This window comes from Schistocerca cancellata, chromosome 2 (genome assembly GCF_023864275.1).
Source record: "Schistocerca cancellata isolate TAMUIC-IGC-003103 chromosome 2, iqSchCanc2.1, whole genome shotgun sequence".
In the NCBI taxonomy this organism is placed as follows: Eukaryota; Metazoa; Arthropoda; class Insecta; order Orthoptera; family Acrididae; genus Schistocerca; species Schistocerca cancellata.
In genome coordinates, this window is record NC_064627.1 from 1,140,487,574 (window position 1) to 1,140,508,131 (window position 20,558).

A 20,558-nucleotide genomic window follows, 5' to 3' on the forward strand; every position below is an offset into this window, starting at 1 on the left:
CACGACATTGGCAAATAGGACTGAAATGGGCACATGACCATCGGCACTGGGCGTTGGCGCAGTGGCACAGATTTGCATGCTCTGATGAATCGCGATCGCCATGCCGACTGGAGGGCGCGAATCCGTCGTCTTCCAGGGAAAGAGCTCCTTGACACCTGTACTGTAGGACGAATCCAAGATGGTAGCAGCTCCATTATTCTCTGGTGAACATTCACTTGGCCCAACATGGATCCAGTGGAGCTCGTGCAAGACTCCATGATGGACGAGATGTATCGTACACTGGTTGTAGACCACCTTCATGACGATCATGTTACCCTGTAACCTCCCCCTCACTTATCGACCTCAATGACAGTGAAAAATTAAACCGCGTGTACCTAATGGAAATTTTGGAAAAGCAATCGTCACCGAAGTTAATCTGTCGGTAAAAAGGGAGGAAAGGGTTACATCTAAATGAAAGGAAAAATGCAAATGAAACTGGTGGAAATTAATTTTGAAAAGAGGTAAAGTTAATAAAGAAAGTAAATGTGCAGTCGTTACGTTAACAATTAACTAGCGGTAATTACAAATTTGAAATCTGGGGAAAATTACGGTCGCCAGTCCTATGGACAATTACTATAGTAACTGAAAAAGAAAGGTTATTGCACATATAATTAGCACTAGAAGCGTGGCAACTGAAGGTTGACACGTGTAGTGTGAAAACTGAATGTTTGTCAGAAGTAATAAATTTCGCTACACTCTGACTTAATTTAGCAAAAGAATTAATAAAACCGGAAAATTGAAAGTTAATTTAGTGACTGAAATTAATAGTGAGCTTTGTTTCTGAAGCACATCGAAATTCAGTAAAATACGGTTAGTCTTGGGCTACCTCAACAATCATTTCAAAAGCTACTTGAATCTACGCAATTTAGAAATAAGAGATTTAACTATGAACTTGAATTAACTGATTCTGAACAATTAACGATAGTAAAATTTAGTACGTACCAAGCCGAGCTGCAGTCACAGGTAACAAAACTCGCACTCTTAATTCGTGCTTGCCTAATCTAAATATTGTAGCCAGCTATGAATACATTAACTGAACTTTAAAATTAAAGCAGTGAAATGGAATGATATTACTTTAATGCTGACGTCTGAATTTCAACGACACTCGGGTTCATTTCGGAAAAGGAAGGGACCCTGCTTGGTAATGCAATTGGGACAATGAGCAACAAAGGTTGCTGTAATTTTGTGATGCAACAATTTTAAAAGCTGAGGTCTGCCATACAGTTCTAGAACTTTACGTGCTTCCAGTCTTCCTTGTTGGTTGATTGAAGGTTTGAAGCTGTCGATAGAGGAGGTGGTGACAGTCACTCATTGTCGGCCGTCGCTGTTGCAGAAGCTGGATGTTGGCGCGCCTTCTTCTCGACACGGTCACCAGGCGAAACGAGCTCTTGATGTGCACCAGCTAATGCTTCCTGTCCGCAACACAATGTCAGAAACTAACATAGCAATTCGAGTGCAATTACATGCTGCCAAACCCCGAAAGCGCGGCAACTCGCGGGAGCGTCACACAACACACCTGCTCCACTGCACTACTCCAGCCAGCCTCTCTCTGCTCTGCCCGCCCTCCACGCGGCAGAGTTAACACTACCAAAGATCCTAAACACTTTGGTTCTCCACACGACATATCGATGTATTCGTTCGACACCATAGTTTTCCCTAGGCCAGACCCAGCGTATAAATACAAATAATATTCACCAAACAAACCAATTATACATCGATATAAATGCATATATGTACAAATAGTAAAAGATTTACAATATACAAAGACACAGAAATGTTATATCTTCAGGTAACAAAATAAGGAAAACTATTTGCAGTGCAATAAACGGAAATAGGAGGATATGCATTTCTGGCGTTACAGCCCGACGGCAGCGACGTTTTTCAACAAGATAATGCACGATGTCACGAGGCCAGGAGTACGTTGCTCTGGTTCGAGGAACACAGCGAAGAGTTCCAGTTGATGTGTTGGCCCCCCGAACTTGACAGATCTGAATCTGATCGAACACATCTGGGTTGTGATTCTACGTGGCGGCAGAGCTCATCGCCCCATCCCCAGAATTTGTGCGGATTAGGTGACTTGCGTGTGCAGTTGTGGTGTCAACTCCCTCCAGCGACTTACCAAGGCATCATTGGTTCCGTTCAAAGACGCGTCGCCGCTATTACCGTGCCAAAGGTAGACATACCGGCTGTTAGGTAGGTGCTCATAACGTTCTGGCTGACTGGTGTATACAGGGCTATTACAAATGATTGAAGCAAAGCATTGTGAAAATATCTCAAATAATAAAGTTATTGGGGTTAAGTCGGGAGAGCGTGGAGGCCATGACATGACTTGCTGATCATGATCTCCACCACGACCGATCCATCCGTTTCCCAATCTCCTGTTTAAGAAATGCCGAACATCATGATGGAAGTGCGGTGGAGCACCATCCTGTTGAAAGATGAAGTCGGCGCTGTCGGTCTCCAGTTGTGGCATGAGCCAATTATCCAGCATGTCCAGATACACGTGTCCTGTAACGTTTTTTTTCGCAGAAGAAAAAGGGGCCGTAAACTTTAAACCGTGAGATTGCACAAAACACGTTAACTTTTGGTGAATTGCGAATTTGCTTCACGAATGCGTGAGGATTCTCTACCGCCCAGATTCGCACATTGTGTCTGTTCACTTCACCATTAAGAAAAAATGTTGCTTCATCACTGAAAACAAGTTTCGCACTCAACGCATCCTCTTCCATGAGCTGTTGCAACCGCGCCGAAAATTCAAAGCGTTTGACTTTGTCATCGGGTGTCAGGGCTTGTAGCGATTGTAAACGGTAAAGCTTCTGCTTTAGCCTTTTCCGTAAGATTTTCCAAACCATCGGCTGTGGTACGTTTAGCTCCCTGCTTGCTTTATTCGTCGACTTCCGCGGGCTACACGTGAAACTTGCCCGCACGCGTTCAACCGTTTCTTCGCTCACTGCAGGCCGACCCGTTGATTTCCCCTTACATAGGCATCCAGAAGCTTTAAACTGCGCATACCATCGCCGAATGGAGTTAGCAGTTGGTGGATCTTTGTTGAACTTCGTCCTGAAGTGTCGTTGCACTGTTATGACTGACTGATGGGAGTGCATTTCAAGCACGACATACGCTTTCTCGGCTCCTGTCGCCATTTTGTCTCACTGCGCTCTCGAGCGCTCTGAGGCAGAAACCTGAAGTGCGGCTTCAGCCGAACAAAACTTTATGAGTTTTTCTACGTATCTGTAGTGTGTCGTGACCATATGTCAATGAATGGAGCTACAGTGAATTTATGAAATCGCTTCAATCATTTGTAATAGCCCTGTAGTTATATTTGTGTGTCTTTCGATGTGTAGTGTAATCTCGACTAAGTTTAGGTTGGCAGTAGCATCATTTGAAATGAGACTAGTTGTACAATTTCTGCGCAGGAAAAACCACACGTTCGACCTGGTGATGTCCGAGAGGCTGCCTTACCAGGCCTACCACGGCCTCTTCCACAAGGTCGGGTCGCCTCCGGTAGTTGGCGTCGTGACGATGACGGCGATGTCGGCCATGTACTACAGCCACGGGAATGCAATGAACCCAGCCTACCTACCCGATGTCTGGTTGGGGTTCTCCGATCACATGACCTTCTGGCAACGCCTGTACAATACGTTCTTCTACCTCTGGGTCTACTATCTTTGGCATTGCGAAATTCTCGCACGGCAAGACAACATCATGAGAGAGTACTTCGGTACGGACCCGCCTTCAGTTTTCGAAACTGAGTACAACTACAGCTTATTTATCGTCAACAGCCACTTTTCGACGGAGTATCCACGACCACATCTACCGAGTGTCGTAGAGGTCACTGGCATACATGTATCGCCAAACACAGAACGATTACCAAAGGTAAGCTTCTTTCTATTCTAATTTAATTTTATTATTGCATGATAAATACCACGTACCGAGCGCCGTGTTTCAATGGAACTATTCTAATGACAACAGGAAATACGTGTTATTACGTACAGAAGAGTGGTGAACAATTTATGGGCAGTTCGAGACAACAGTGAAGAAATATCAGGAATTAATTTGCACTCTGCAGTGAATTGTGTTCTGGTTTGTAACTTCCTGGCAGATTCAAAATGTGTACTGGACCGGGATTCGAAACGGAATCCTTTCCGTTTCGTGGGCCAGTGTTCGACTTACTGAGCTATCCAGATGCAACTCACGTATGGATCTCACAACTTTACTTCCGTAAATGCTTTTCCCCTACCTTCCAAATTTCGCAGACATTTCCGATATAACTCATTCGGTAGATGAACTGCCTGTGAAAGAGAAAGACCCTGGGTGCGAGACCCGGTCCGGCACATATTTTTAACATGCCACCAATTTCGGTGAAGAGCTAGTGTATCGAATTAAGGATAAAATATTTCATGGCAGAACTTGATTAATTGACTTAAAGAAGTGACACTGTTCCCCTCGAGGATTGGTTAATTTACTAATGGTGGAAACAAAGTGGGAGGTGGACTATAGTCTGAACCAAGATTATAATACAGCAGTCAGGTATAGGTGGATATAGGTTGAAGTAAGTATTTAGAAAAGAAGAAAGTCACATGGAGTGCTTCATCACTCTTCGGACTGCAAACCACAACACCCACAACAACGTAATGTAGTGTAACGACGTAAGTTTTTTATAAACGATTTTCTTTTGACATATGACCACGTGTAGACTTCGTCACCTACGTCAGTTACAACCCACTTCAAAATTATTTATATTCTTTTTAAATTGTCTCAGAATGGTTCTTGAACAAAACTGTAAAACATCATTTGAGTCATATGCGCAGAATTACGTCACTCAGTCCAATTGGTTTGCGCAAAACTTTTCAATTTAGATGTCGTTTGTTTCTCCTCAGAAATTATATTAACGCACGTTATCTGATTTAATAAATATTAGAACCACATTGAATAAACTTTCGAGATTCAAACTCGCGATGAACGTTGTCAAAAATTAATAATCTTGTCAAATATATTATTAATTCATTCACATAATTCTTCATAAATAAATTCTCGGAACACGTATTTCAACTTTAGTAGCATCTACTAATTTATTATCTTACTACATATAGACGTGAACCTGAGCCTTGACAAGACAGAACTGAACATTTACAACATGATTAAACTTTCTATGACATTATTGTTGTACAAACATTACAAATTCTCAATTATTTAATTTTTAGAAGCACAACGCAACAACTCGGTTTCAGGACTTTCTGTTGCTCTTTGGCTGTCGACCCGCGACGTATAGTGGCCAGCAATTTTCTCTCTGGTCCCGGCGGCGAAGATGCTGTCTCCGTTCGTTGCGCCGCCCTCTTCGTACATGAAACATAAAAAATAAATACAAAACTTTAGATAATTCACAGCTATTACAAATATTACAAAAATACATAAACAAAACAATAAATTAAACTTATATTTACCTGCAAACTGGGCTGACACTGGTGGATGGGGGACGCTTCAATTTCACGTCCCACAACAGTAACTGCATACAGAGAATGCAGATGATAAAATATTATTTGATAGGTGGTGAGCACCTCCACGTAGTTTCATAAATATCGGATTGGTGTTTCGCGGTGTAACATCTTCCAGTTACGTCGGAGTGTTAAAAGTGATATCACTACGTATGAGAGGAAGATTTAAATTACCCCTGGAAGCTGGGATCGAGCACCATCCTTGCTGGCGGCACGAACCAGAATCTTTGTCCTAGGGCTCCACTTGTGAAGAGCCCTGTTTTTGATAGCATTTTGAAATTTAATAGCCCAGAACCTTAAATAAATACTGGAATGCAACATTAACCAAACAACTAGTATACTGTGACCTCTAGGTGAAAAGCTTTCAATAACTGTGTAGAGTGAATAATGATTTTTACCTTACGTACTGAATTACGTGTTATTTTTATTTTAGGCACACTGTACTTCCATACTATCCAAAATAAAAGGTCAAAACAAATTTCATTCTTTTAGTTGTTAAGTTGCTGACACAGTAGCCAATGAATATTTAACAATTTATTGTCTTGTGTATTTTTAAAAGAACTACTTTCAGAATTCAATTATTTCTCCTAATAATTGAAGAACACATGACATGCTCCAGCTTAAAATCTTTAATACATTTATGAATAGCGTAGTTTATTGAGTAGGGAAGCACTATATTACAATTCATGCAATATTTTGTTTGAATGAGATAATGATACCCAAGTATACAAAGACGTTCATTGCCGGAATTTGAAACTAAAGATTTGCATGTCATTTTCTTCTCAGTAATAAAATGTCAAAGCATTCCAACTCCATAATGTTGTTAACCTGAGTTTCGTTTTCATTTCTTTGTTATCTGGCCTGCTTAGCCAAGCCTTCAGCAGTTCAGTTCCAGCGACCCGCTGCCTGGCCCCTATTATCAGTCCACTTTTCGTGTTGTCCCCAGTTCTGATGTCTAGTCTACTCATGATTTTTAATCTGCTTATTCCTCCACCATTAAAACATATTATAATGACCGATCTGAAAAGCAGACATACCAATGAACATAGTTTTTCGCAAGCGTTGCCAAATGCAATTATTGAAGTTTTTATTCAGATTCATGCTATGTAAGCATTTCTCCAGGAGTTTAGAATATGAAAAATCTCTACATATTGGTTTTACTTCCACCGTGACAGTCTCTGGCATGGAATGGGCACGTGTGTATTTTTGTCCATTTGCTTCACACCTGTTATATTTGCATCACGAAGCGTTTCACTTTTGACAAAGGCCACGCAGTGGATGCTCATCAATGGATATTCTGTGAAACAGAGTTGCCCAAATTGCTTTTCTCAAAATGGTTCAAATGGCTCTGAGCACTATGGGACTTAACTTCTGAGGTCATCAGTCCCCTATAACTTAGAACTACTTAAACCTAACTAACCTAAGGACATCACACACATCCATGCCCGAGGCAGGATTCGAACCTGCGACCGTAGCGGTCGCGTAGCTCCAGACTGTAGCTCCTAGAACCGCTCGGCCACTCCGGCCGGCTGCTTTTCTCATCTCACAGACATTTTCGCTGTTTCTCCTGATGGCTAGCTCATAATATTCGGTAAGGTTTTCTGTATCTGATATGGCGAGTCCGCCTGCACATCAATTGCTTTGCCATAAGAGAATTTTTTTCCTGTCATGTTCTTGCACAGTTTCCTAAACCTTGCCCCAATTCTCTTCTGCACATATCCTATACATACCATTTCTTTAATTTCAGTTTCAGCACATAATTCAGCAGCCACAACATTGTTGAAATCTTTAGAGCCATCATCAACAAGGTAGTGAGTGTATCGTAAGACTCGTGTAGCAATTGACCTGCTAAAGATAGAGACGGCCCCTTGTTTTCGATACCACCATCGAGATCTTCAAAGTTTTTGTCACATTTGTGTTTATTTACCTTACAGGCACAATCTTGGCTATGTTTCGTGAGATATTCACAGTCCAGCACTTTGCCTGTATCTAGTGAGGTAACTGTGACAACTCCATTCGGTGACGTACGGCCTCTTCCCTGGCAGGAATCGTCCAATGCAGCAACAGTATCACAAGATTGACAAATATCTATAGCTTCGTTTGCTGCCCCCTGCACACAAGCTTCACTGACTTCCGTTAGGGCAATATACAAACGTTTATAACACCTCACAAACTTGACAGGTGGCGGTGGGAGATTCATCACAGTACAGAATATCTGGGCTGTTTTTCTGCCCTTCCCATTACACCTTATGGCATAACCAAGGAGAATATTCACTTCACTGTATTTTTGTATGTTACAGTAGATGTCATTATACGTTTCGTTACTTTACACACTTTACATTCCACTACAATTCTGATGGACAGGTCTCATTTCTTACTTACGTTCTATCTAAACGTTAGGGATTTTTCACTACTATAACATTAACATTTGGCAACAGACAAAATTAATTCTGAAAGCTTATATTTATTAATTAAAATGAACCCGTTATTTTTAACACTTAAAACACCAACATCTTGTTCATTTTCGGTAAGGTGTTTGAACTTGCGTTTTGAAACACTTCCTGGAAAACTTTTAGGCCTAACCTCAGTTCGCTGCGGCATAACAGCTTCTTCATTTTTTCAGTATCCAACAACACGCTTCTTCGTAAAATTTACGAGTGCAATTAAACTTCCGCCTTTTTCGCATTTTAAGATGTAAAATAGTTAAAACATGCAGTCATAACATCAACCTTACAGAACAAACGTACGAGAAAAGCATAATAAATTCAAATATTCTACTGGTATAGACAGAAAGATCGATTGAATAAATCCCTGCTCATAGCACAGTCTACATGTTCAAGGATATTACAGAAGCAGGTTGCTATGGAAACAGTGCCGCCAAAATTAAATAACGAAACGTTTTGTGTTAGACACTGATGCGACAGCTAGCCATTCGCGCGCCGCAACTGCTTTATGAAGGCACTTAAACACGAAAATACGTATACATTTTTGAACGCAGGAAGAACCACTGGATTTCATGAAACAAAGTTCCATTTTTTGGACCCTCATGACGTATAGGTCCCTTTACGAGGAACAGTTGGGAGGCTAGTTTTACTGTTACAGAAGTCAACAACTGAGGCTTTTCCATCTGAAGCAATACGTACACGGCGCTCCAGAATTGAAGGGTTGCTTTTCCGAAATCCTGTAATTTTTCCCATTGTAGAGCACAAGTTTTAAATTTGGTCCAAAGTGGCCTACAACCTTCCATTTCAGTGGCGCAAACGCGTTACGCCCTGCGAAGTCATTCTCGCTGTCGACAGCGCTTCATATTGTTTGTGTAAATCATGAAATTCTGCTAGACAAGCTCAAGTATTGTGGCATGAGTGGGACAGTGCACAAATGGTTTAATTCGTACCTAACTGGAAGAGTGCAGAAAGTTGAAATAAGTAGTTCTCATACTATGCAAAGATCAGCACATTCCTCAAACTGGGGAACTATCAAGAATGGGGTTCCACAAGGGTCAGTCTTGGGTCCTTTGTTGTTCTTAATATATATTAATGACTTGGCATTCTATATTCATGAAGAGGCAAAGTTAGTTCTCTTTGCTGATGATACAAGTATAGTAATCACACCTGACAAACAATAATTAACTGATGAAATTGTCAATACTGTCTTTCAGAAAATTACTAAGTGGTTCCTTGTAAACGGACTCTCACTGAATTTTGATAAGACACAGTATATACAGTTCCGTACAGTGAATGGTATGATGCCATTAATAAATATAGACCTTAATCAGAAGCATATAGCTAAGGTAGAATATTCCAAATTTTTAGGTGTGGCCATTGATGAGAGATTAAATTGGAAGAAACACATTGATGATCTGCTGAAACGTTTGAGTTCAGCTACTTATGCAATAAGGGTCATTGAAAATTTTGGTGATAAACATCTTAGTAAATTAGCTTACTACGCCTATTTTCACTCGTTGCTTTCATATGGCATCATATTTTGGGGTAATTCATCACTGAGGAATAAAGTGTTTATTGCACAAAAGCGTGTAATCAGAATAATAGCTGTAGTCCACCCAAGATCATCCTGCAGACATTTATTTAAGGATCTAGGGATATTCACAGTAGCTTCTCAGTATATATACTCTTTTATGAAATTTGTTATTAACAACCAAACCCAATTCAAAAGTAATAGCAGTGTGCATAACTACAATACTAGGAGAAAGGATGATCTTCACTATTCAAGATTAAATCTAACTTTGGCACAGAAAGGGGTGAATTATACTGGTACTAAAGTCTTTGGTCACTTACCAAATAGTATCAAAAGTCTGACAGATAACCAACAAGTATTTAACAAGAAATTAAAAGAATTTCTGAATGACAACTCCTTCTACTCCATAGAGGAATGTTTAGATTTAAATTAAAAACAAAAAACAAAAAAATAATTACAAAAATTAAAAATTTGTTATATTAACTTAAGTATGTTCTTAAATTAACTTAATTATGTCATGTATTGGAAAATTTGACACGTTCCACATCATTACGAAATATCGTATTCATGATCCATGGAACTTGTATTAATCTAATCTAATCTAATCTAATCTAATACAGCAAGGTGCCGACACAGGCGGAAAAAAACGCCATGTGACGCGTAATGTGGCTACCTGCGTCTCACTGTCACCAAATGTCACCACAATTCTGCTCAACGCCATTGTGGACGTGACAAAGGATGGGAAGGTCGCCACGGATGCTCTTACGCACATTTCATCCCTCGTGTCGATACCGCTGTGATGGAGTTCAGTACGCGTGGAAATCACGATTTTCTTATGAGTGGCCGAGGAAAGTATTTCGAACAGACAACCGCACAGAACTGACGAGGAAAGGCTTTAGAAGGTGGCTTCAAGAACATCAATGGCAGCGTCCCTTTCCTTGGGACGTTGATTCCCACACAATTTCCGTAGAGAGAGGAAGGCATTCTTGACAACATTTGACACTGCTGCCACTTCCTGGGCGATTCAACCCTTCTCAATGGACAGCAAGGGGCTGTAAACACACTAAATGTGATATCCCCCCTTTGGAGTGCAGGGTGACTGCAATTTTTCTCTTGTATACGGTGTGGAATACTCTCTTTCAAATTCTGAAGGTGGCAGGGGTAAAATATAGGGAGCGAAAGGCTATTTACAATTTGTACAGAAACCAGATGGCAGTTATAAGAGTCGAGGGGCATGAAAGGCAAGCAGTGGTTGGGAAGGGAGTGAGACAGGGTTGTAGTCTCTCCCCGATGTTATTCAATCTGTATATTGAGCAAGCAGTGAAGGAAACAAAAGAAAAATTCAGAGTAGGTATTAAAATACATGGAGAAGAAATAAAAACATTGAGGTTCGCCGATGACATTGTAATTCTGTCAGAGACAGCAAAGGACTCGGAAGAGCAGTTGAACGGAACGGATAGTGTCTTGAAAGGAGGATATAAGATGAACATCAACAAAATCAAAACGAGGATAATGGAATGTGGTCGAATTAAGTCGGGTCATGCTCAGGGAATTAGATTAGGAAATGAGACATTTAAAGTAGTAAAGGAGTTTTGCTATTTGGGGAGCAAAATAACTGATGATGGTCGAAGTAGAGAGGATATAAAATGTAGACTGGCAATAGCAAGGAAAGCGTTTCTGAAGAAGAGCAGTTTGTTAACATCGAGTATTGATTTAAGTGTCAGGAAGTCATTTCTGGAAGTATTTGTATGGAGTGTAGCCATGTATGGAAGTGAAACATGGACGATAAATAGTTTGGACAAGAAGAGAATAGAAGCTTTTGAAATGTGGTGCTACAGAAGAATGCTGAAGATTAGATGGGTGGATCACATAACTAATGAGGAAGTACTGAATAGGATTGGGGAGAAGAGAAGTTTGTGGCACAACTTGACTAGAAGAAGGGATCGGTTGGTAGGACATGTTCTGAGGCATCAAGGGATCACCAATTTAGTATTGGAGGGCAGCTTAGAGGGTTAAAATCGTAGGGGGAGACCAAGAGATGAATACACTAAGCAGATTCAGAAGGATGAAGGTTGCGGTAGGTACTGGGAGATGAAGAAGCTTGCACAGGCTAGAGTAGCATGGAGAGCTGCATCAGTCTCAGGACTGAAGACCACAACAACAACACGGTGTGAAACTACTGGGGGTAGTTCAAAGTCGCTAGTTGGTCTCTGAACGTGATCCTGAGTAGCAAAGGGTGCGATGAAAAACACGACTGGGGACAGTTCTAAATCATTAGTCGAAATTTGAACGTGATCCAAAGGGAGAAAAAGGTTAGCTTACGTTTTTTTAGGCCTCCTAGTTCACCTCTCATGTGGCGTCATCATGGAGGTGCGTGACATTGACACATGTGCGAATACGGATGATGCGAAAGGGTCCTCTAAGGCCCCCTCCCCCTCTCCTCCCCCACCCTCCCAGCTTTTCGGCAACAACCTTTGTGGGACAATCCCACATTTACAAAGAATTTTAAATACGTTCCATCACAGAGAAAACTGGCGAAGTAGTCCTGGAGGCCTGCAATCAGGCAAGTGACATCAGGAGTGTATCAAGGTGTTGCGGAAGCCGAGAGCTACTTCACAGGTCTTTTATTTAAAGGTACCGTTTTAAAATTTTCAACAAAGGTGGTCAGCTGCCACCGCCGGTACTGCCGAACGGGGTGAAGAAGGGGAGGGGCGGGGGGGCTTAGAGGGACCCTTTACCATTCTATTCATACATATGTCAATGTCGCATCCCTTCATGATCACGCCACAGAAGAGCACGCAAGAAGAGCTAAAAAAGAATAACCTCCCATTGCTGCTTTGGACGTATCTGTAGATTTCGTCTAATGGTTTTGAACGGTCCCTCGTGATTCCGCCCTGAACACGTGAGCAATAATTGGGCTAGCGCGGCACTCAAAAGGGTTGAGGTCTGGTTCAATGGGACTGCAGTGTTCTCGGCCACTCATAAGAAACCAGCTTCTGACACCCATCCCAGAGGCGTCAAAATGAGGGTTGAATGTGCGTAAAAGGGGCTGTGACGACCTTCCCACCGTGTAACACGTCCAGGGTGGCTTTGGGCAGTATTCTGGTGACGTGTGGTGCCAATGCGGCATAATTAGCCTACTTCCCAGGTCACGTGAACTTCTGGGCTCTGGGGTATTTTTCGCTTGTATATACACCTTTCAGGGCCACACGCTTTTCACCATTACAGAGAGCAGTTGCAGAGACCCCTTAGATGCAAATGTCATACCTACGCGCAGCAACGGAAACCATTTCGTGGTTTAGAAAAAGCGATCCTTTAATTATGTTGCACTGTGTAATTGTCCAGAAAAAAGGGGAAACAAATATTGTTGAGCAATGGACTTTATTGAGAGATCTAAAAAGAAAATACTAAACTTCGTGGCAGATTAAAACTGTCTCCCCGACCGAGACTCGAAGTCGGGACCTCTGCCTTTTGCGGGCAAGTGCTCTACCAACTGAGCTACCGAAGCACGACTCACGCCCGGTACTCACAGCTTTACTTCTGCCAGTACCTCGTCTCCTACCTTCCAAACTTTACAGAAGCTCTCCTGCGAACCTTGCAGAAGGTAGGAGACGAGGTACTGGCAGAAGTAAAGCTGTGAGTACCGGGCGTGAGTCGTGCTTCGGTAGCTCAGTTGGTAGAGCACTTGCCCGCGAAAGGCAAAGTTCTCGAGTTCGAGTCTCGGTCGGGCACACAGTTCTAATCTGCCACGAAGTTTCATATCAGCGCACACTCCGCTGCAGAGTGAAAATCTCATTCTGGAAGAAAATACTGGTTCTGTAAATCAAGTTGTAGCAAAATATATTTTCTTTAAGCTTGTTGGTCCTTTGCTAACCATCTCCTCCAGATCAAGGGTGAACATTCCACATCTGCTCAACTTCACTCCCAATGCGAAGCTAGGGGAGACGTTCCCGATTTTACTGATTTTTTCCTCATGTCACACAAGTGGGCCTCTCGCTGAGTAGCAGTCAAGAACCTGATAACGTAGCGAGCATTTGCCTTTGTAGTCACCTATGACGGAACTACATCAAACCCAAACACTTCTGCTTATTTTACTTTCCAGCGACTTTATAGCGACGTCTGTTTCCAGCGTCATGATGTTTGCACACCCACCGGAAAAAAATTATTGATCCTACAACGACACTGCTTTTCTCTACTCTGAATGCATTTCTGTTGCCCTTTTTTCATCTTCTATTACGAGTAGCTACTTGCACCTGCAGCTCTACATGACCTTGCCGCTAACTTGAATGGCACCTCGCCACGGACTCGCAAAGAGCAATAAATTTACACTTTCAGATATTTTCTGCTTTAAGTGAACTCTCCCACGAAAATTAACTGCGTGTAAACCATTTTGGGTAGAACTTTGGCTATCATAATTTTTCGTAGCGTTTAGTCAAAAAGTTATGGTGTCGTTCCATTGAAAAACCAAGTTAAACACTTCACTTACACTCCTTAGCTTTAAAATACCTTTTTCATGTTTAAAGTTTCGTACCAATTCACGAAACCATTAGCCATCGCTGGGACAGAATTCAATAGCAACTCGCCATCTGAAAACGAATAGTTCTACTCTCTAACGCCAGTCCCCATTCCTGAAGGGATGAATATTGAAAATAATTCTTTTCATCTAACTGTAAACTGTTAATGACTAGATCGTTGAATAAACGAATTTTAACTTTTAGTACCAGATTGCAACACGCAGTACCTTTAACGACTTGCTTTTGAACAACCACTTTACGAAACTTTTCAAATAAACATGAAGCTATTTTTGCAAAATTGAATATACTTGAGTCTTGACAAATTATGCAAAAGAATTTAACGAAATAGTGCCACAATACGGGCCATGAAGGTTGTGCGTCTCCACCTACTTACGTAAATGAACCAAACAAACATTATATTAAAGGCAATGACTATTCCATCTAATAATTAATAACTTTGAGGTAGAATTTAAATAAAGTAGCATAAGGTACTAGAAATGAAAAGTTTGAAAGTTATTGGTTACCGTATTAATGTAAAAGTACTATCGCCACTGTTGTTCTTAACACAACTCTTGCTTTACTTTGACTACGTAATAAAATCTCAGTAGTTTGTGTTGTTAGAAGCAGTGCAGTCGAGAATTTCGTACAGGCCTTATTCCACAATGTCTTTTTATATTATACGGTTAGTGCATAAGTTCGTAGCGTTTTCAGTAAGTTTGTTAAACACAACAGATGAACACAACATAGATTTTAGTCTTCAATACTATATTACGAGGGTGAGTCAAATGAAAACCTTAAATACACTCCTGGAAACTGAAATAAGAACACCGTGAATTCATTGTCCCAGGAAGGGGAAACTTTATTGACACATTCCTGGGGTCAGATACATCACATGATCACACTGACAGAACCACAGGCACATAGACACAGGCAACAGAGCATGCACAATGTCGGCACTAGTACAGTGTATATCCACCTCTCGCAGCAATGCAGGCTGCTATTCTCCCATGGAGACGATCGTAGAGATGCTGGATGTAGTCCTGTGGAACGGCTTGCCATGCCATTTCCACCTGGCGCCTCAGTTGGACCAGCGTTCGTGCTGGACGTGCAGACCACGTGAGACGACGCTTCATCCTGTCCCAAACATGCTCAATGGGGGACAGATCCGGAGATCTTGCTGGCCAGGGTAGTTGACTTACACCTTCTAGAGCACGTTGGGTGGCACGGGATACATGCGAACGTGCATTGTCCTGTTGGAACAGCAAGTTCCCTTGCCGGTCTAGGAATGGTAGAACGATGGGTTCGATGACGGTTTGGATGTACCGTGCACTATTCAGTGTCCCCTCGACGATCACCAGTGGTGTACGGCCAGTGTAGGAGATCGCTCCCCACACCATGATGCCGGGTGTTGGCCCTGTGTGCCTCGGTCGTATGCAGTCCTGATTGTGGCGCTCACCTGCACGGCGCCAAACACGCATACCACCATCATTGGCACCAAGGCAGAAGCGACTCTCATCGCTGAAGACGACACGTCTCCATTCGTCCCTCCATTCATGCCTGTCGCGACACCACTGGAGGCGGGCTGCACGATGATGGGGCGTGAGCGGAAGACGGCCTAACGGTGTGCGGGACCATAGCCCAGCTTCATGGAGACGGTTGCGAATGGTCCTCGCCGATACCCCAGGAGCAACAGTGTCCCTAATTTGCTGGGAAGTGACGGTGCGGTCCCCTACGGCACTGCGTAGGATCCTACGGTCTTGGCGTGCATCCGTGCGTCGCTGCGGTCCGGTCCCAGGTCGACGGGCACGTGCACCTTCCGCCGACCACTGGCGCAACATCGATGTACTGTGGAGACCTCACGCCCCACGTGTTGAGCAATTCGGCGGTACGTCCACCCGGCCTCCCGCATGCCCACTATACGCCCTCGCTCAAAGTCCGTCAACTGCACATACAGTTCACGTCCACGCTGTCGCGGCATGCTACCAGTGTTAAAGACTGCGATGGAGCTCCGTATGCCACGGCAAACTGGCTGACACTGACGGCGGCGGTGCACAAATGCTGCGCAGCTAGCGCCATTCGACGGCCAACACCGCGGTTCCTGGTATGTCCGCTGTGCCGTGCGTGTGATCATTGCTTGTACAGCCCTCTCGCAGTGTCCGGAGCAAGTATGGTGGGTCTGACACACCGGTGTCAATGTGTTCTTTTTTCCATTTCCAGGAGTGTATTTTTTAAAATATTATTTATTGTGCAGAAGTGGTACAAAGCTGTATCACTTGTCAACATAATCTCCCCCACGCTCAATGTAAGTCCTCCAACGCTCTCAAAGTGCATAAATTCCTTTAGAACAAAATTCTTTTCGTAGTCCGCGCAACTACTCATGCACCGCGTGGCGTACCTCTTCATTAGAACGGAACTTCTTTCCTCCCATTGCGTCTTTGATTGGTCCAAATATATGGAAATCACTTGGAGCAAGGTCTGGTGAGTATGGTGGATGAGGAAGACACTCTAAATGCAAGTCTGTGATTGTTGCAACTGTTGTACGGGAGTGTGGGGCCTTGCATTGTCGTGTTGCTAAGGGACACCTGCTGACAACAATCCACGTCGCTTTGATTTGATTGCAGGTCGCAGATGATATTTTAGGAAATCTGTGTATGATGCACTAGTGACAGATGTCGCTCTAGGCAAGCAATGTTCTGTGTCACAACTCGTTGTGCCTGACCTGGACGAAGAGCATCTTCCACTGAAGTCACATCATTTGCGAACTTCCTACTCCATTCGTAGACTTGCTGCTGTGACAAACATGTATCACCTTACTGAACCTTCATTCGTCGATAAATTTCAGTAGGTTTAACACCTTCACTACGCAAAAGCCGAATAACAGAACGCTGTTCTTCCCTGGTGCAAGTCGCACGTGGGGCGGCCGTATTTATACTGATACTGCGACGGTATGTGTGCATCTGCACTATGCTGCCACCTACACGCCATTCTGCACGCTGTTTGTTGCACGGTTAGCAACTTACATGGTAACGGCGCGAAATTTCGATTTGTTATTACAAATTTAAGGTTTTCATTTGACTCGTCCTCGTATCCTTCACTCTCTACAACAGTCTGCCAAAACCGGGGTAACTTTCCGATTCCGCGACAGTAGAAATCACGTGGTTCTGAGGCGAAAAACTCGTCGAGCCATGTTCCGAGCGTATTTTCATCCAAAAAGGAAGTTTCTTGGAGGTATGCCAGTCCTGCCTGGATATCTGCCCCCCCCCCCCCCAAATTCTATTAGTCCCTCCAGATCCTTGAGCGTCATGCACTCCACCTCGCCTTCCGTATCCGCCTCCCGTCCCCCACGCGGATCCTCTGTGATCTCATTCCTTTCCCCCATCTGCTCCTATTCCTCGAACATATCCGCATCCTCTACACCTCCCGCCGTCTTGAACCCCCTCACCCCCTTGTTGCTCCTCTCCTTTCCCATCCCCGCCCCCTGCCACGTCTTCACCATTTTGTCCCCCCTCCCCTCCATCTCTACACCCTACATCTCCTTTCCCAAGGTGGCTTCCATCAACTCCCCCTCCCGGACGATGCCCTCTCTCCCTCCATTTATCCCTCCTATCAACTCTGATCCTCACTCCCCCTCCTTTTCTCTGTCCTTTCCCTGGGCTCCCTCTCCGCCCCTTCCGTTCTGTTTTCTCCCCACTAAACCTCTCCCTACCTCCTTTCTCCCCCCCCCCCCGAGTCCTTTTGTATTCCCCTCCTCTGCCTACCCCACTCCCTGTCGCGTCTGCCCCCTCCCCCCTCTTATGGGTCCTCATCCTCCATCAGCTCCTTTCCCGGTTCCCCCCTTCGCTTTGACTCTCCTTTCCCCCCTTTTTTGTTTTCCCATCATCTGTCCAGTTTCCCCCCACCTGCTCTCGGCTGTGGTATGTCACATTTGCCAACTTTTTAGTGCAGTGTTCCAGTGACTATTCAGTGTTGTTCGTCTTCCTCGTGTTGCGAACAGAAACCATGCTGTCGCTAGGTGTGACTTTTATGTCTTTTGCGAACAGAATCCAGACTGTCGCCGTGTTTCTTTAATTGTCTGTCTATTGTTTTACCTGTCTGCTTCGTATGTATTTTATTAGCATCATCATCCCTCTGTTCTTTGTTTTCAGTTCCACGATTTCTTTTCGCCGTGTTACTCTTTAAGTCTCCGATTTTATCGCCTGTTTTTATTATTTATTCTCTTCATATTTCTCACAAAGTCTGTAGGCTGAAGAGCGGCATACTAAGCTGCTGCCAGCCCGCCCCCTTCGGGGGGAATTGAAATTCAATAAAGAAAAAAAAAAATCTTGGAGGTTGTTTGATAGAGAGCGGGAAAGGTGAACATTTGAGGGCAAACGAGTAAGGTGAGTGTGGAATGACTTCCGAACACAACCCCTGTATAGCGTTTTTTGTCCTTCTATCAGAATGCGACCGGGTGTTATTGTGGTGTAGTATAGCTTCACGCTGTCTTCCTGGTCATTGTTCTTGAACCGCGTCTGCAAGACGTCTGAGCTGTTGACAAGAAATGTCAGCAGTTATGGTCACACCTCGGGGAAACAATTCGTAGTACGCCACACCGTCGCCGTTCAACCAGATGCGTGACATTGTCTTTTGCGGCGCGCGCAGCTCTTTGTACGAGGAGTTCTGCTTTGTCTGGCATCAACTATTCTTTCTTTTCATTACATTGGTATTAAGTCGTCATTTCACCAGTAACGATGCAGTATAGGAACGGTCTACGTTGTTCACAAGCCAATCAATGACGAGCGAGGAGAGATGAACGTATGGCTTTCCGCTGATTTTTGTGATATTATCTTAGAGCATGCGGTACCCACAACTCCCGATTTTGAACCTTCCCCATTGCATGCAAATGTCGCACGATGGTGGAATGATCAAAGTTCATAATATTTGCTAGTTATCCTGTACGCTGACACGGGTTCACAGGTAGATGCCGTGTTTCTTGACTTCCGCAAGGCGTTCGGTACAGTTGCCCACAGTCGTTTAATGAACAAAGTAACAGCATGTGGACTATCAGACCAATTGTGTGATTGGATTAGAGAGTTCCTAGATAACAGGACACAACATGTCATTCTCAATGGAGAGAAGTCTTCCGAAGTAAGAGTGATTTCAGGCGTGCCGCAGGGGAGTGTCGTAGGACCGTTGCTATTCACAATATACATAAATGACCTTGTGGATGACATCGGAAGTTCACTGAGGCTTTTTGCAGATGATGCTGTGGTGTACCGAGAGGTTGTAACAATGGAAAATTGTACTGAAATGCAGGAGGATCTGCAGCGAATTGACGCATGGTGCAGGGAATGGCAATTCAATCTCAATGTAGACAAGTGTAATGTGCTGCGAATACACAGAAAGATAGATCCCTTATCATTTAGCTACAGAATAGCAGGTCAGCAACTGGAAGCAGTTAATTCCATAAATTATCTGGGAGTACGCATTAGGAGTGATTTAAAATGGAATGATCATATGAAGCAGATCGTCGGTAAAACAGATGCCAGACTGAGATTCATTGGAAGAATCCTAAGGAAATGCAATCCGAAAACAAAGGAAGTAGGTTACAGTACGCTTGTTCGCCCACTGCTTGAATACTGCTCAGCAGTGTGGGATCCGTACCAGATAGGGTTGACAGTAGAGATAGAGAAGATCCAACGGAGAACAGCGCGCTTCGTTACAGGATCATTTAGTAATCGCGAAAGCGTTACGGAGATGATAGATAAACTCCAGTGGAAGACTCTGCAGGAGAGACGCTCAGTAGCTCGGTACGGCCTTTTGTCAAAGTTTCGAGAACATACCTTCACCGAAGAGTCAAGCAGTATATTGCTCCCTCCTACGTATATCTCGCGAAGAGACCATGAGGATAAAATCAGAGATATTAGAGCCCACACAGAAGCATACCGACAATCCTTCTTTCCACGAACAATACGAGACTGGAATAGAAGGGAGAGCCGAAAGAGGTACTCAAGGTACCCTCCGCCAAACACCGTCAGGTGGCTTGCGCAGCAAGGATGTAGATGTAGATGTAGATGATCATTGTGGGTTAGTCCGTTTATAAAATCCCGAAAGTCGTCCTGAACGTGGAGAGTCGCTAATGTTAAACCGATCCATCTTAAACCGAGAAAACCATTTCCTTGCTGTGCTCTGTCCAACGGCGTTATCCCCATACCCGGCGAATTTCTGTGTCTGCCTCCACTGCTGCCACCCCACTACTAAACAGAAATAGAAGAAAATGTCGGAAATTTCCGATTTCTCCACTTGCCGTTTCATTTTATAGCTTTCACATCTCCATTCACTATCTCCCCATGACAAAATGACGAGATGCTAACTCAAATAAAACAGTGAACTACAAATAAAAACTGACAATGGAAAAATAAACCCGCAGCAACATCCAAGACAGAAAGGCTACGAATTTACACACCAACTTAATAAATGTGACATCGTTCCATTATACCTCCCTTTAATACAGCAGATTTGTCGCTTGAGAGAGTTGTAAATCGTATAGAGATGA

The 20,558-nt window shown here is 43.5% G+C and overlaps 1 protein-coding gene across 1 annotated transcript in view; it reads left to right on the top strand.

Moving 5' to 3' along the window:
• LOC126161279 (UDP-glucosyltransferase 2-like) overlaps nt 1–20,558 on the top strand; it is a 102,802-nt gene that overhangs the window by 56,381 nt on the left and 25,863 nt on the right. The window contains exon 4 of the mRNA XM_049917018.1: nt 3,456–3,915. Coding sequence (XP_049772975.1) covers nt 3,456–3,915 — 460 coding nt within the window. The remainder of the gene's footprint in view (nt 1–3,455; nt 3,916–20,558) is intronic.